Source organism: Moschus berezovskii, chromosome 3 (genome assembly GCF_049115385.1).
Source record: "Moschus berezovskii isolate FMDL1 chromosome 3, NW_MosBer_1.0, whole genome shotgun sequence".
Taxonomy (NCBI): Eukaryota; Metazoa; Chordata; class Mammalia; order Artiodactyla; family Moschidae; genus Moschus; species Moschus berezovskii.
This window is the reverse complement of record NC_142462.1, coordinates 126,040,484-126,054,709: the sequence shown is the minus strand read 5'-3', so window position 1 is coordinate 126,054,709 and position 14,226 is coordinate 126,040,484. Positions and strand designations below refer to the sequence as shown.

Here is a 14,226-nt window from a genome sequence, read left to right as displayed (position 1 = left end):
TAAAGCTCAACATTCAGAAAACTAAGATCATGGCATCCCATCCCATTACTTCATGGGAAATAGATGGGGAAACAGTGGAAACAGTGTCAGACTTTATTTTCTTGGGCTCCAAAATCACTGCAGATGCTGATTGCAGCCAGAAAATTAAAAGACGCTTACTCCTTGGAAGGAGAGTTATGACCAACCTAGATAGCATATTAAAAAGCAGAGACAGTACTTTGCTGACAAAGGTCCACCTAGTCAAAGCTGTGTTTTTTTTGTAGTCACATATGGATGTGAGAGTTGGACTACAAAGAAAGCTGAACGCCGAAGAATTGATGCTTTTGAAATGTGGTGTTGGAAAAGACTCTTGAGAGTCCTTTGGGCTGCAAGGAGACCCAACAAGTCAATCCTAAAGGAAATCAGTCCTGAATATTCACTGGAAGGACTGATGTTGAAGCTGAAACTCCAATACTTCGGCCACCTCATGCAAAGAGCCAATTCATTGGAAAATCTTTCCCTGATTCTGGGAAAGATTGAGGGCAGGAAGAGAAGGGGATGACAGAGGATGAGATGGTTGGATGGCATCACCGACTCAATGGACATAAGTCTGAGCAAGCTCTGGGAGATAGTGAAGGACAGGGAAGCCTGAAGTGCTTCAGTCCATGGGGTCACAAAGGGTCAGACATGACTGAGTGACTGAACAGCAACACAGATAGTACTACAATACTTTTACTACTGTAGTTTTAGAGTAAATTTTAATATCATAGATGTAAATCCTTTAAGTATTCTTTTTCAAGATTGTTTTGGCTGGTCTGAGAGCCTTGCACTGTCCTATGAAGTTTAGAATTGGCCTGTCAAGTTTTGCAAAATAACCAGTTGGGATTTTGACATGGAGTAGGTAGAATCTATGGATAATTCTGGGAAGTACTGTCATGTTAACAGTAGTACATCCTCTAATCCATGAACATGGAATATCCCCCCATTTACTAAGATCTTTAATTCCTTTCAATTACATTTCATGGTTTTCAGTGCACAAGTCTTGTATTTTTATTGTTAAATTCATTCCTAAATGTTTTATTTCCTTTGAAACTAAGGGAAGTGGAATCATTTCTAAATTTCATTTTGAATTGCTCATTACTAGTGTACAGAAATATAAATAATTTTTGTGCAATTGTGCATCTTCCAATGCGGCTGAACTCATTTACTAGCTATGTTTCGGTGTGTTTGTGGACTCTGTAAGGTTTTCTATGCACCGGTTCATGCCATCTATGAGTAGAGAGAGTTTTACTTCCTCCTAACCTGGGTGTCTCTTCTCCCCTCGTCAAGGATGACCTGATATTTAGCAGGATCACTGCTCATCGTTTCAGTGTTAAGCGTAATGTTAGCTGTGGGTTTTTTATAGATGCTCTTTTTCAGGTTAGGAAAGCTTCTTTCTACTCTTCATTTGTTCAGTGTTTTATAGAGAGGGGGTTTTGAATTTTGGCAAATGCTTATTCTACGCCTATTGAGATGAGCATGTTGTTTTTTTCATCTTTTTTTCTATAAATCTGAGTGTACTACGCTGATTTTCCATATTATATTTCCAAGTTATATTTCCTGGGATAAATCCCATTTGGTCATGGTATATAATCCTTTTGGTATGCTGCTGGTAATTTGGTTCAGTTTGTCGTACTTGGTTATGCTTTTTGCATCGACAGTCATAAGAGATGTTGGTCTGTAGCTTTCTGGTGGCATCTTCATTGAGGCTTGGTTTCAGGGTATTTACTGTTGCTCAGTCACTCAGCTGCGTCTGACTCTCTGTGACCCCATGGGCTGCAGCACGCCAGGCTTCCCTGTCCTTGACCATCTCCTAGCGCTTGCTGAAGCTTAGTCAGCAAGGAAATAGCAACCCACTCCAGTATTCTTGCCTGGAAAATCTCATGGACAGAGGAGTTTGGTGTGTAGTCCACGGGGTTAGAAAAGGTTGGACATGACCGAGTGACTAAACAGCAACAATAAATTAAACATACCTGAAAATTTGCCTGCAATTTTTGTACCTGTCAAAAAATGCATTTTTTCCATTCTAAAGTCTAATACCTGTATAGCCTATTTATTGAGGACTGGAACATCTTTTGTCCACACAAGTGGACACTTAATACAACAAGGAGAATGGATAGTCGCACACATTTATATATGGCGATAATGTTTTCCTGTCATGACGCCATACATTTATCTTATGGGCAAAGGCTTTCTTCTCGTCCTAATCTCACCACTCTCCTGCTACTAAATTCTCGCCTTTTCATGGAAGCCCACCTTCATGTATGACTTTCTCCGTGAACTTTCTCATGAAGGGTTTTATCTCTTTCTTCTCACCTTCTATACAACTTATATTTGAAACTTTCAATAATCCATGCCTACATTTTTTTTTTTTCTGTAGACTTTTGCTGACAATTTTTGTGAGTTTTCCTTCCCTGAGAGATTTCTGATTCTGTTTCATGCTTCCTGTATTTCATCAGTAGTATCTAATAAGTAGTTTATCCTTAGCTCACACTTAGTATATGTTGCTTTAATAATTTTAATTCACCCCTGATAGAATACCTAAGAATACCATGAGACATGTAAAATCATTATAAGGGCACAGTCTTTAAGCTGATCAAGTATAAATAAATATTTGAGAATTTTAATACATGCCAAGAATTTACTCTAGTCAGGAATTATCTAAACAAATTCATAGCATGTACAGAGGATCTTTTTCACTGAACGTATATGACATCATTTTACCATATGGCGCAATGAGAATTAGAAGTTACACAGGAGGCAGTTACTTAGAAATAAATCGCCAAGTGAAATCGCACCCCCCCTCCCTCACAGCGACTCGCTTTTCCAGGAATAAACCCAAGTACCTGGTGTCAGCAGTATCACCGAGGTGACGATCAAGGAGCAGATGACCAGGATGACGAGCAGCGCGATGGCTATGCCTTTCCAGTTTCTCTGAGGAGGGTTGCTCCCCACGAGCTCCTGAAACGACAGCACAAAAGAGAAAATCTGTGAGTCAAACAAGGAACCAAAATAATCCAAGCAACCACACTTCAGCCAAATCCAGATCTCGGCTGTAGGCTTCCATGGTGGCCTCGTGGTAAAGAATCCGCTTGCCAGTGCAGGAGACGCAGGAGACAGGGGTCGATCCCTGCTCCGGGAAGACCCCACATGCCTCGGAGCAACTAAGCCCCTGCACCACAGCTACTGAGTCTGTGCTCTAGAGCACGCGCGCCACGACTGCTAAGCCGACGTGCCACAGCTCCTGCACGCTCACTCCCTAGAGAGTCCATCCTCTGCAACAAGAGGAGCCGCCGCAGTGAGAAACCCGTGCACGGAAACTAGGGAGCGGTTCTCACTCTGCAACCAGAGAAAGGCCAGCGCAGCAAGGAGGACCCGACACGGGCAAAAATAAAGAAAGAGCGCTGGGCTATTCTCACCCCTGAAGCAGCAATCAATTCCTTTCTCCTCCTTCTGCCTCCAAAGGACCCGGGCTCCCTTCCCTCATCTTACGGCAAAGCTTTATCTCAAGAAGAATCTGATATTGGTTTCTGTTTAGAGCCTCTTCTGTAGCTTAATGCTTCTCCACCCAATAAACTTGGTTTGACATTACAGGGTGACTATGGAGTTTCTCATTACAGTCCACCTATTAAATGCCATCAAATCAAACCCAGGTATGATAACATTTCCAGCCTCAACCTCTCTCATCTTTCGCTTCGTTGACACCCGCACTGTGAACTTCCATTTCAGCTGTGAAACTCAAACGTTTATTTAGCACATACTGAGTGCCGATGTTAATCAGTGTCTGCCTACTTCTCACCATCTCGTACCTTCTTCTATCTGCAGCTCCTCAAATAAAGGCTCAGGATTTCCCAGGTCTCACTTCACTAGGTAACCCATCTACACATTTTCTGGGTTTTTAGTCCCCTCCACAGAGCTGTATTTGTATTACAGCAGGTATTGAGGGTGAGGGGGGGATCTGGAGACACAGTTAAGGATGATAAAGGTTTACTAAATCTAGGAAATTAATCCAGCATATTGGATCCCGAGACCAAACTTTCAGTTTCAAATCAGGATGATTATATAACTTACAGTCCAAACTAGGGTCCTCGGAGAGACAAAGGGGGTAATATTAATAAACAATAATAAATACAATAGTTACATAACAATAGTAATAATTATTAATTATGCAAGAGCAACTGGAACTCTCCAGGGCCAATTTGAGCATCAGGCCACACTGCAAATGGACTACTCAGCACTGTCTATGCACAGAGCACAAAATATTCTCTTCTGTAGTGCCCATGACTGCAGCTCATATCAACTCCAGGTCAAAATGCGACAGAATGCAGACAGCGTCGAAAGGTCGGTAACGCAATGCACAGATACACGTTTATCCCAGGCTGCACGTTCATTAGAACGTATCAAATGGCTGCAAATCAAAATAAGGACAACACCCAACCTCAGGACAGCAAATAGTTAACATATGGCATCCAAATATTTAATACTGGCTATCTAGGCTACAGATTTAGGAAAAAAATTGACTCGAGCTAATTAACACTGGCCATCCAGGTTTGAGGACCATCATGACTCAAGCAGGAAAGAGTGCTACAGTCTTTAGAAATTTTGACCAGCATCCTTATTTGCCATCGAGAACTTAATTTGCCTATTAAAAAGTGGTTTTCAGCATTTAAAAATAAGACTAAACATAAGCACGAAATTATGACAAAAAGGTATACTGAGTCAATCTCCTTTCCCATTAGGTAGAGTTTTCTATGTGAGGAAATCACTGGCCAATGACAAGAAGTGATCAGACCTCACTGATTGAGCAGCTCTTCATTTCACCCGAGTTTACAGAGGAAGTGAGCCTTTCTCACTAAGAGTGTGAATAGCGCGTATCCTGCAGTAGCACATTCCTTACACTATCAGCTGTGCATGCTCTCTCACAGGACCAGAGTGGACATTTCTCAAACACTATTCAGATTAAATTCAGAGTCAACATCCAAAACTAGAACAATGTCATACTCAAGATCAATCTTTCTCAAGACACAGAATAATTGAATTAGTGGTACTATCTTCATCAGCTCAAACAATGTATACCTTTTAAATCTTGTTTCCAATAATAATCTCAGATTTGAAATTTTGTTTTAAACACATTTATTAATATTAGATGCACTGGTAGAAGTTTATATGAAAAAAAAACAACTAAAATAGTGTACAGAGATTTAAAAAAAATCAACTAAGACTTTTACTTGGCATCAATTTTTTTGACATCAATTTCTTGAGTAGCCAGGAGCCTAACTAATTTTCTTGCAAAAATGCAATTGAATGAATGTTGCAGCGATGTTCCAGTAGACCTCTCCCTGGCCCAAGGACACTCAGAGTACGCTGTCCAAGTCTGCGCTGAATATCGTTAGAGACAATGATGGACAGGGTATGTCCATAAAGAGGACCAAATACAGAGACGCTGCAAACACGTCATACGAAGCAAGGCTAAGAAAAGTTCAGCCTCAAAAATCAGATACTTACTCTCTATTTGAAGTGTCACACGCAAGAGAGAGAAGACTTCTGCAGAGCTCCAGAAGGCAGAGTTGCAATCAAAAGGAAATTTCACAAAGACAAAATTATGTAAAACAAACGAACAAAACTCCAGAATTTCTAACTATTTGCATCGCTTCATGACAGAATGGGCTGTTTCACCAGAAAGTGAGGAGGTTGGATGAAGAGCTCGCCAGGATGCAGGAGGGACAGCCCAGGAGAGAAGGTGGAGATGAGCGATCTTGAAAACTTTGAACACAGGGTACCTTCTATGGTCACACAGGGCATGGGAAAGAAAGATGCTGAGACGGCTCGGCACTGGGAGAATGAATGAAGGTCAGGACAGTTCAGAAAAAGGACAAAGCCTCTGCCCCTTCATGCTCACTGGGCTAAGAAAAGGTTTTGCAGAGAAAACCCAGTCAGTGCATATTATCAGATGGAAGAATGCACAATAATAGAACCAAATCGGTGTTGACAGCCGAGTCTACTTAAGTGAAGTGATTCTGGACCATTGGTGCCATTTCTTAAGCACAGATGCGTCACACTGTCTTTCAGGCAACACTCATATTTAAAAAGCAGTGTCATTTCTCCCTCAGAAGAGCAGACCGTCCTTCCTAAATTCCAAATTTTATTCTCAAAAGTAATTTTTTAAACGACACAAACAATATCACTGCAATAGCCACAGGAAACAAAGGGAAACACACATGAACAACGTGCCAGTCCAGAAGAACAAACGTTTCCATCTCCCATCCTCCTCTCCAGTCCTGATGCGTGTGCATACTTAATTCTTGCGCAGGTACTTAATAATAACCAGAACACAGATCTGGTTTGTGAGTTAGAATGCAGATTAACAGTGAACATCGAACCTGAGATCTGATTCGGCATCCCAAATTCAGACTTCCTCACCTTAACTTGTAGGAAGTGAATTATCAAAAATTTGAGCAAAATTCTTGCCGTTCCTCAAGAAGGGTAACTTTCCCCTGAAATGTTGAGCTTCAGTAGCGCATTTCTCAACATCATTACGTATTTTTTTGCCTAGAATGATGAGAATGAGGTTGTATTATATTCCCTGTTCTGTTTGGTACCACATGCATACCTTGGAGAACCAATAAAATTTAATTTACAATTAAACCCTGGCCTGAGAAGGTGAACAAATCTCCCATCTGTCCATCCATCCAATATTTATCCAAGGCTTACTCTGCCAAGTCCTGTTCTGTGAACCCATTATGCGTTGTTAGCAATTCGACAAGTCCAAGAGCTTTCATTTTTTCCATATTCCTTTTTTGCATCTTAGGGATGGGGGACAAACAATAAACAGACAAACACACCAAGAAAGCTGCCTCCCCTCTGTCTGCACCTGCATACGTGGAGGAAAGATCCTGTGGCGACACAGAGAGAAGGCGGTGTCTGCAGCCCAAGGGCCAGCCCTCAGCAGACCTAGCAGCTGGCACCCTGACCCTGGACTTCTGGTCCCTGGAACTGGGAGAGAGAAATCTGTGTTCAAGCCACCTGGTCTGTGGCGGTGTGTTACGGCTGCTCCAGACAGAGCAAGACACAGGCTGACACTTGAGGGCAAGCACCTCAGGTGGAGGAAGAGGCAGTGTGTGCTCTGGAGTGGAGGGCGGCAGAGAGGCAGCGGCTGGGGTGCCACGGGGATGTGAGCGGGGTGACCACGCTGAGCAAGGAGGGTGGGCATGGGCAGCCAGAAAAGCAGGGTTTTGGCTTTTCCTCTAAGGGCAAAGCATGTGAGCACTGCAGGGCGTGAACCAGACCCCCAGGGGAGCTGCTACATGGAGAGCAAAGAGCAAGGAAACAAGGGTATGCCCAGAAGGGACCCATGAGGAGGGGTGATGGAGGTCTGTCCCAGTGGCAGTGGCGCAGGTTGTGAGAAGGGGTTAACCCTGGGCACGTGATAGAAAACGCCAGTCAACGGTGCTATTCAGAGCAGAGGATACGCAACGGGGACACATTTAGAGCCCTCTCTGAGGAGCGTGGCTTCTGTGCTCAAGTGATGTGCACCTCACTACAAAGACAGTCCCCTCTCCTTCCCTCCACCTCTGAGCTAAGCCTCCCCACTCTCTGCTCACAACTTACTGCTCCTGGAGCCACCTCCCACCCTGTCCCCACCCCCACCCCACCCACACCCTCTGCAGCTTTGCACACATGGTTGATTTCCATTTCCTGACATTCCTCTCCAGCCTCATTTCAACAGGCAAATCCCTTCGCATTCTTTAGTTGTCAGCTAAAATATCATCTCTGACATTTCAGGAGCTTTGCCTGGTTTCACTGGCAAAGTCCATTATTCTTTTCAATTGGACACAAATGAAACACTTTGTGAATGCTCTTCTATGACATTACTGCATGACTAAATGGTGCATTCCATGCCTGTGTCATCTGCAGGCTGCAAGCCACTTAAGGAACTTATCCTGATGTTCATGATCACGATGCCTGGTACAAAACCTAGGATGCCACAGTGCCCAAGGACTGTGGGCTGAATGGATGAGTGAGTCTACAGATGCCTTTATGAGAAGGAGCTTTGCAATTTGCCTGCACATCTGTCAGAGATGCAATTGTTGACTGATGCAGAAAGTAAAGCGTTAATGTCTAAGTCTGATTGCATTAACTATGCCATAAATAGCAATCGGTCCTAAAAGACTAATGCAAACTGACATCTAAGGCTGCCAATTCCCTTGTACCTGGTGACGTAACTGTTGCTCGTACTTATTTTTAGCTCAGACAGAAAGAAAACAAAGAACTAAAACCAAACTAAGCCCTTTCCTGGGTCATTTGGTTGTTTTAAATATAAATTTCATCTTTCCAGAGCGTTATTATCTTAGTAGTTCCTAATCAGAGCTTGATATTTTCTTTGCCAAGTTCACAGCAATAGTTACAGACCCCTCGATGTCCTGTGAACTGAGTCAAAAAAGACTCCACTGGATGCTGACGCCCCTGCAGGGGCCACCTGCGCTTACGCCAGGTCTGCTATAGGGGCCTTCTCCTCTCCATGCGGAACTCTGACATCTCTTTATTTTACTTATTTTGACCGCGCTGAGCAGCATGTGGGATCTTAGAGACCTGACCAGGTATTGAAGCTGTGTCCTCTGCTTTTGAGAGAGCAGAGTCTTAAACCACTCGACAGGCAGGGAAGTCCCAACCTGCAGCATCTTATCTGGTCCTGAGATCCATGTACCTTTATCACACCTCATGAAACAACAGACTGGTTCCAAATAGGAAAAGGAGTACATCAAGGCTGTATATTGTCACCTTGCTTATTTAACTTCTATGCAGAGTACATCATGAGGAACGCTGGGCTGGAAGAAGGACAAGCTGGAATCAGGATTGCCGGGAGAAATATCAATAACCTCAGATATGCAGATGACACCACCCTTATGGCAGAAAGTGAAGAAGCACTCAAAAGCCTCTTGATGAAAGTGAAAGAGGAGAGTGAAAAGGTTGGCTTGAAGCTCAACATTCAGAAAACAAAGATCATGGCATCTGGTCCCATCACTTCAGGGGAAATAGATGGGGAAACAGTGGAAACAGTGTCAGACTTTATTTTTTTGGGCTCCAAAATCACTGTGGATGCTGATTGCAGCCATGAAATTAAAAGACGCTTACTCCTTGGAAGGAAAGTTATGACCAACCTAGATAGTATATTAAAAAGCAGAGACAGTACTTTGCCAACAAAGGTCCGTCTAGTCAAGGCTATGGTTTTTCCCGTGGTCATGTATGGATGTGAGAGTTGGACTGTGAAGAAAGCTGATCGCTGAAGAATTGATGCTTTTGAACTGTGTGGTGTTGGAGAAGACTCTTGAGAGTCCCTTGGACTGCAAGGAGATCCAACCAGTCCATTCTAAAGGAGATCAGTCCTGGGTGTTCATTGGAACGACTGATGCTACAGCTGAAACTCCAATACTTTGGCCACCTCATGCAAAGAGTTGACTCACTGGAAAAGACTCTGATGCTGGGAGGGATTGAGGGGCAGAAGGAGAAGGGGACGACAGAGAATGAGATGGCTGGATGGCATCACCGACTTGATAGAGGTGAGTTTGAGTGAACTCCGGGAGTTGGTGATGGACAGGGAGGCCTGGCATGCTGTGATTCATGGGGTCACGGAGAGTTGGACACGACTGAGCGACTGAACCGAACTGAGAGAATCAAATGAAAACTCAGGGGTGATGATTTGAAAAAGAGACACTGAGACTGCAAAGGTAGAGAAAAGAAAGAAAGGGTGGGAATGAGGAATCTGGAGTGCGGTGGTCAGAGGATAAATGCACACGCGTCTGAAAGCCCGTTACCGTTTACAGACATTACAGAAACCTGAGTCAACGGTGCGTTACTGTTGATTGTGATCCAAACAATGTCTGGGCAACACGTGACATGCGATTCGGGGAAACTCACAAGCACACAAGACTTCCCGTCCTGGGTAAGAAGGTAAAGGGTGCAGAGATCACGTTTCCTTCATCCACTCTCGTCACCCCGGAAGCTCCAACGAGGGGAAACGAGCACTTTAAGTTCTGTTGGGTCCCTGGAGTAGGGCAATGTAGGTTGCAGCTGAGAGACTCCACCACAGTGATGCAGCAACCACCGCCGCGCCTCAGATACTGCGTGCGCTGTGGCTAAAGTAACACAGGGACGGCCAGCAGGAGAGAGACTGGAAGGACTTCCCTGGTGGCCCAGAGGTTAGGACCTCACCTTCCCATGCAGGGCCGCGGGTTCATTCCCTGGTCAGGGACTAAGATCCCACATGCCTGCCAGCCAGAACACCAAAACATGAAACAGAAGCAATCCTGTAACAAAACTCAATAAAGACTTCAGAAATGGAAAGGAAAAAAAAATGGTCCACACTAAAAAAATAGTTAAAAAACAGAGATGAGGCTGGAGGCTGACTTCTGCAGGATACTAGGGGTTGTCCTAAAGAAGCTCCCCATCCCAAGAGATGAGAGCGCAGGAAATTGCAAGTGCAGGAGCTGCGGGGGTGGTGGGAGGAGAGCAGGGTCCACAGCGACAGCCAAGGTCCAGGCCTCGCCGGCTGCGATGGGGACAGCTGGCCGTTGCACGTTTTATTTCCCTGTGCTGAAGGCAGAGAGGTCAACCAGATGGCCTACTCACCAGGGAAGGAGGAAGTGAATTCAATTATTTTTCTCAGAATAATCCATCTTTGAGCTAATCAATCTCCTCTTCCATCATCAAGCAGCTTTCGCAAGAAAACTAAGGCTAGAAGACTGAATCTGACTCTCAAAATGGAAATCAAAAGTGGGGAATCACCAGACCCAGGTTTAGGTCACTGGTAGTTTAAATGCCCCCAGAGGACAGATGTGAATGGGCAGCCCCATGGAGACGGCATCCTTCACAAGGGGACTCCCCACTCCCCGGAACACCCTCTCCCGTGACAGCTCGCGTGTGTCTTCTGAGTACTCTGGGTGTTCTCGCTGGTTGTGAGTGTGAGGGACGGGTGAGGGCTGTGACCACGGGACACTGATTAACGCTGAAGCCTCCAGTGACTCGCAACTGACCACAGGGCTGGGGTGGGCTGGCAGCCATTCCTGAAAGACAGAAACACCCCACGACGTGTGAGCAGTGGGCAGGGCTCGTGTTGGAGGGCGGAGTCTTACCCTTCAAAAGCCTTCTGCTGACTTCACTAATGTGAGGTTACATTTGGTTGACGGGCCATTCTTTCTAGGACTGATGGTTCCTTATGAATCGTCATCGTCTTAGTGACAGCGAGGGGCTGTCACGCCCCGGGCATGTGACCCACAGTCAGGTGGCCCCCTTCCCCTGGATGCTCTCCCTTCACCGTCTTCCTCCGGACTACACGGACACCCCAGTCCTCAGGTTGTTCTGGGTCCTCCACACGTTCTCTGCCAGCTTTACGGACCGAGCTGGGACCCACTCTCCTTTCCTCGTAAGAACTTGGAAATTCTGAAGTTGACATAACATGACTTTAACATAACACTGCTGTCTGAGGGCACAGCACTTTAAAATCAAATCCACCACTATTAGAGCAGCTGTCATCCTCCCCCTGGGCTTCCCTGGTAGCTCAGTCAGTAAAGAATCCGCCTGCAATGCGGGAGACTTGGGTTTGATCCCTGGGCTGGGAAGATCCCCTGGAGGAGGGCATGGCAACCTACTGCAGTATTCTTGCCTGGAGAATCCCATGGACAGAGGAGCCTGGAGGGCTACAGTCTGTGGGGTTGCAAAGAGTCAGACACGACTGAGCGACGAAGCATGCCTGCACGCACCTGCTACCTGCAGCTCAGCAACACTGTTTGCAGAGCGAGCCCCTGACCTATAAGTTCTCCTTGATGAAGAAGAAAAAACAGGCAAAATATTGACTGTAATTACGTCTTTAAAAATTTCTTCTTCATTATTTTTACCCACAAACTCAACAACAGAGCTGAAATAATCTTATGCTCTTAAGTTTAACTGACAGTGTCTGACAGCTTCTTCATGAAATTAACTCAAAACGTTAAGTTATTCCTGTTGCAGAGGACTGAGTTTTCCTTTTTCCCTTCTCTCAGAACAAAGAAGACAAAGAAACAGTGAGCAGGCCTGAACACTCTGAGTTTTTAAAGCCTCGTGGACCGCAGCCCACCGGGCTCCTCTGTCCATGGGATTCTCCAGGCAAGAATACCAGAGTGGGCTGCCATTCCCTTCTCCAGGAGATCTTCCTGACCCAGGGATCAAACCCGGGTCTCCTGCATTGCAGGCAGCTTCTTTATCATCTGAGCCACCAGGGAAGTCCATTTTTATTTTTTACTTTAACTGCTCCTAACTCTGCATGTCTGTAACTAAGTCTGCTTTCCTGCCCCCCAACTCTGCAGAAGGTACGATTCACATTTTCCCCTTTCACCCTATGCTGAATACACCCCCTGTCTGGCGTTTGCCCTGACAACACGCTTCCCCTTGTAGGTACACATCAGAAAGAAGGTCGCAGAGCCACCAAACTACCAGACTCTAAGACTGGGTTACTGAAGCCAGCGTATGACTGTCTTTGAAACCAGGCAAGAGGACGAAATCAAGAGCCTATCACCTTTGTTCCGCATCACCGACTCCTGACTAGGAGCCCTTGCGTATATAAGCCCCCAGATTCCTCATGGGGTGGGGGCCACAGTTCTCGGGACATAAGCCCACTGGGCCCCCTCTCAGCCGGCTGAGAATAAAAGCCACCTTTCTATTTCCTCCAAACTCTCCGCTTTTTCCATTCGGCTTCGGTGGGCAGAGAAGGCCGAGATTTTGGCTGGCAACATTCCAAACTTCACGGCTTAGTCTGACTTGGACCTTTTTGATAGACTGTTTAAAGGCATCACGTTGCTCCATAAATGCCAAAAGTAAGTGCACTATGGCCCGATCAAGATCAGAAGAAATCTCACAGCATTTCATTTTTCTTTCAGTAAAAAACATTGCTACGAAATTAAGTTGCAGAATCTAAAACTGATCATTTGTATCTCACATCGTTGTGTATGATAATGATGTCTTAAAAGCATCTTTCGATAATGTCTGCCTTTGCCTTGACTCACTGAAACCCACAGGCAATTTTGAGACAAGTTTCCTACACTGGGCAGCCTTTAAGCAAACTCAACACCTCACATTCTGATGTCAAAAATTCCTGCAGGCCATCATTCACTATTAAATAACAAACAAGTCTCAAAGACAAGAATCACCAGCAGTTTAATGACAGAAATTAAAATAATTTAGCTTAATTTTTCAAAAGGGCTTGCTCCCCGACACAGTCTTCTATCAAGGCACATGGATTCCTCTTGAGAAACGATCCCAACTGCCCTCCCCACCCATGATGCTCCCTCAACCTCTCTGTGCCCCACCATGCCCCGCCCCAGCCTCGAGTGACTGGCCCAACCGGGGTCAGAATTCTGCCGCAGGATTTTAGGGATGGGGTTAAAGTACTATAATGGGGAAGAAGCTCTGTGTTCTCTTACAAGTTCATCACTGAAGGGGTGTTGCCTCTAAGCTTAAATTCTACATAACGGCCCATCTCTGGGAACCGTGCCTTGCAGGTAATGAGCAAGATGCTCAAATACCTCTGTTTGGCTCACAGGAAACATCCTTACAGCCCACCTGTGGATGACCACAGGAAGGAAGAGATTAACACTTCCCCTCAGGAGGCTGACCAGAACCAGGAAATGTCTGACTTTATCCCTTCTTCTTTCAGTGTAGAAGAATCCTGAATTCTGTCTCAGGCACAATGGTTCTTTGAAACACTAGTTCCCCATCTTTTTGATCAACTGGTTTTCCAAATAATGTCGGAATCTGCCTGCAATGCAGGAGACCCTGGTTCGATTCCTGGGTCAGGAAGATCCGCTGGAGAAGGGATAGGCTACCCACTCCAGTGTTCTCGGGCTCCCCTTGTGACTCAGCTGGTAAAGAATCCAGCTGCAATGCGGGAGACCTGGGTTCAATCCTTGGGCTGGCAAGATCCCCTGGATATGGGAAAGGCTACCCACTCCAGTATTCTGGCCTGGAGAATTCCATGGACTATAGTTCATGGGGTTGCAAAGAGTCGGACATGACTGAGCGACTTTCACTTTCATGCCTTTCCCCAGCAATTGTCTTCCGGAATTACTGACCTGTCCTGTGGCAAGCACTACGAGCTTGGAATCTGTAACAATATTCCAATTTATTCTTGCTTTTGTCACGAAACGCGAGAACAGAGGAGGCATGGGGGTGGGAGTGTCT

At 45.3% G+C, this 14,226-nt stretch overlaps 1 protein-coding gene across 1 annotated transcript in view; it reads right to left on the bottom strand.

The window, feature by feature from the left end:
• Window positions 1-14,226, bottom strand: part of DPP6 (dipeptidyl peptidase like 6) — a 425,246-nt gene that overhangs the window by 372,708 nt on the left and 38,312 nt on the right. The window contains exon 4 of the mRNA XM_088832008.1: window positions 2,865-2,979. Within this exon, the coding sequence (XP_088688134.1) occupies window positions 2,865-2,979 (115 nt within the window). The remainder of the gene's footprint in view (window positions 1-2,864; window positions 2,980-14,226) is intronic.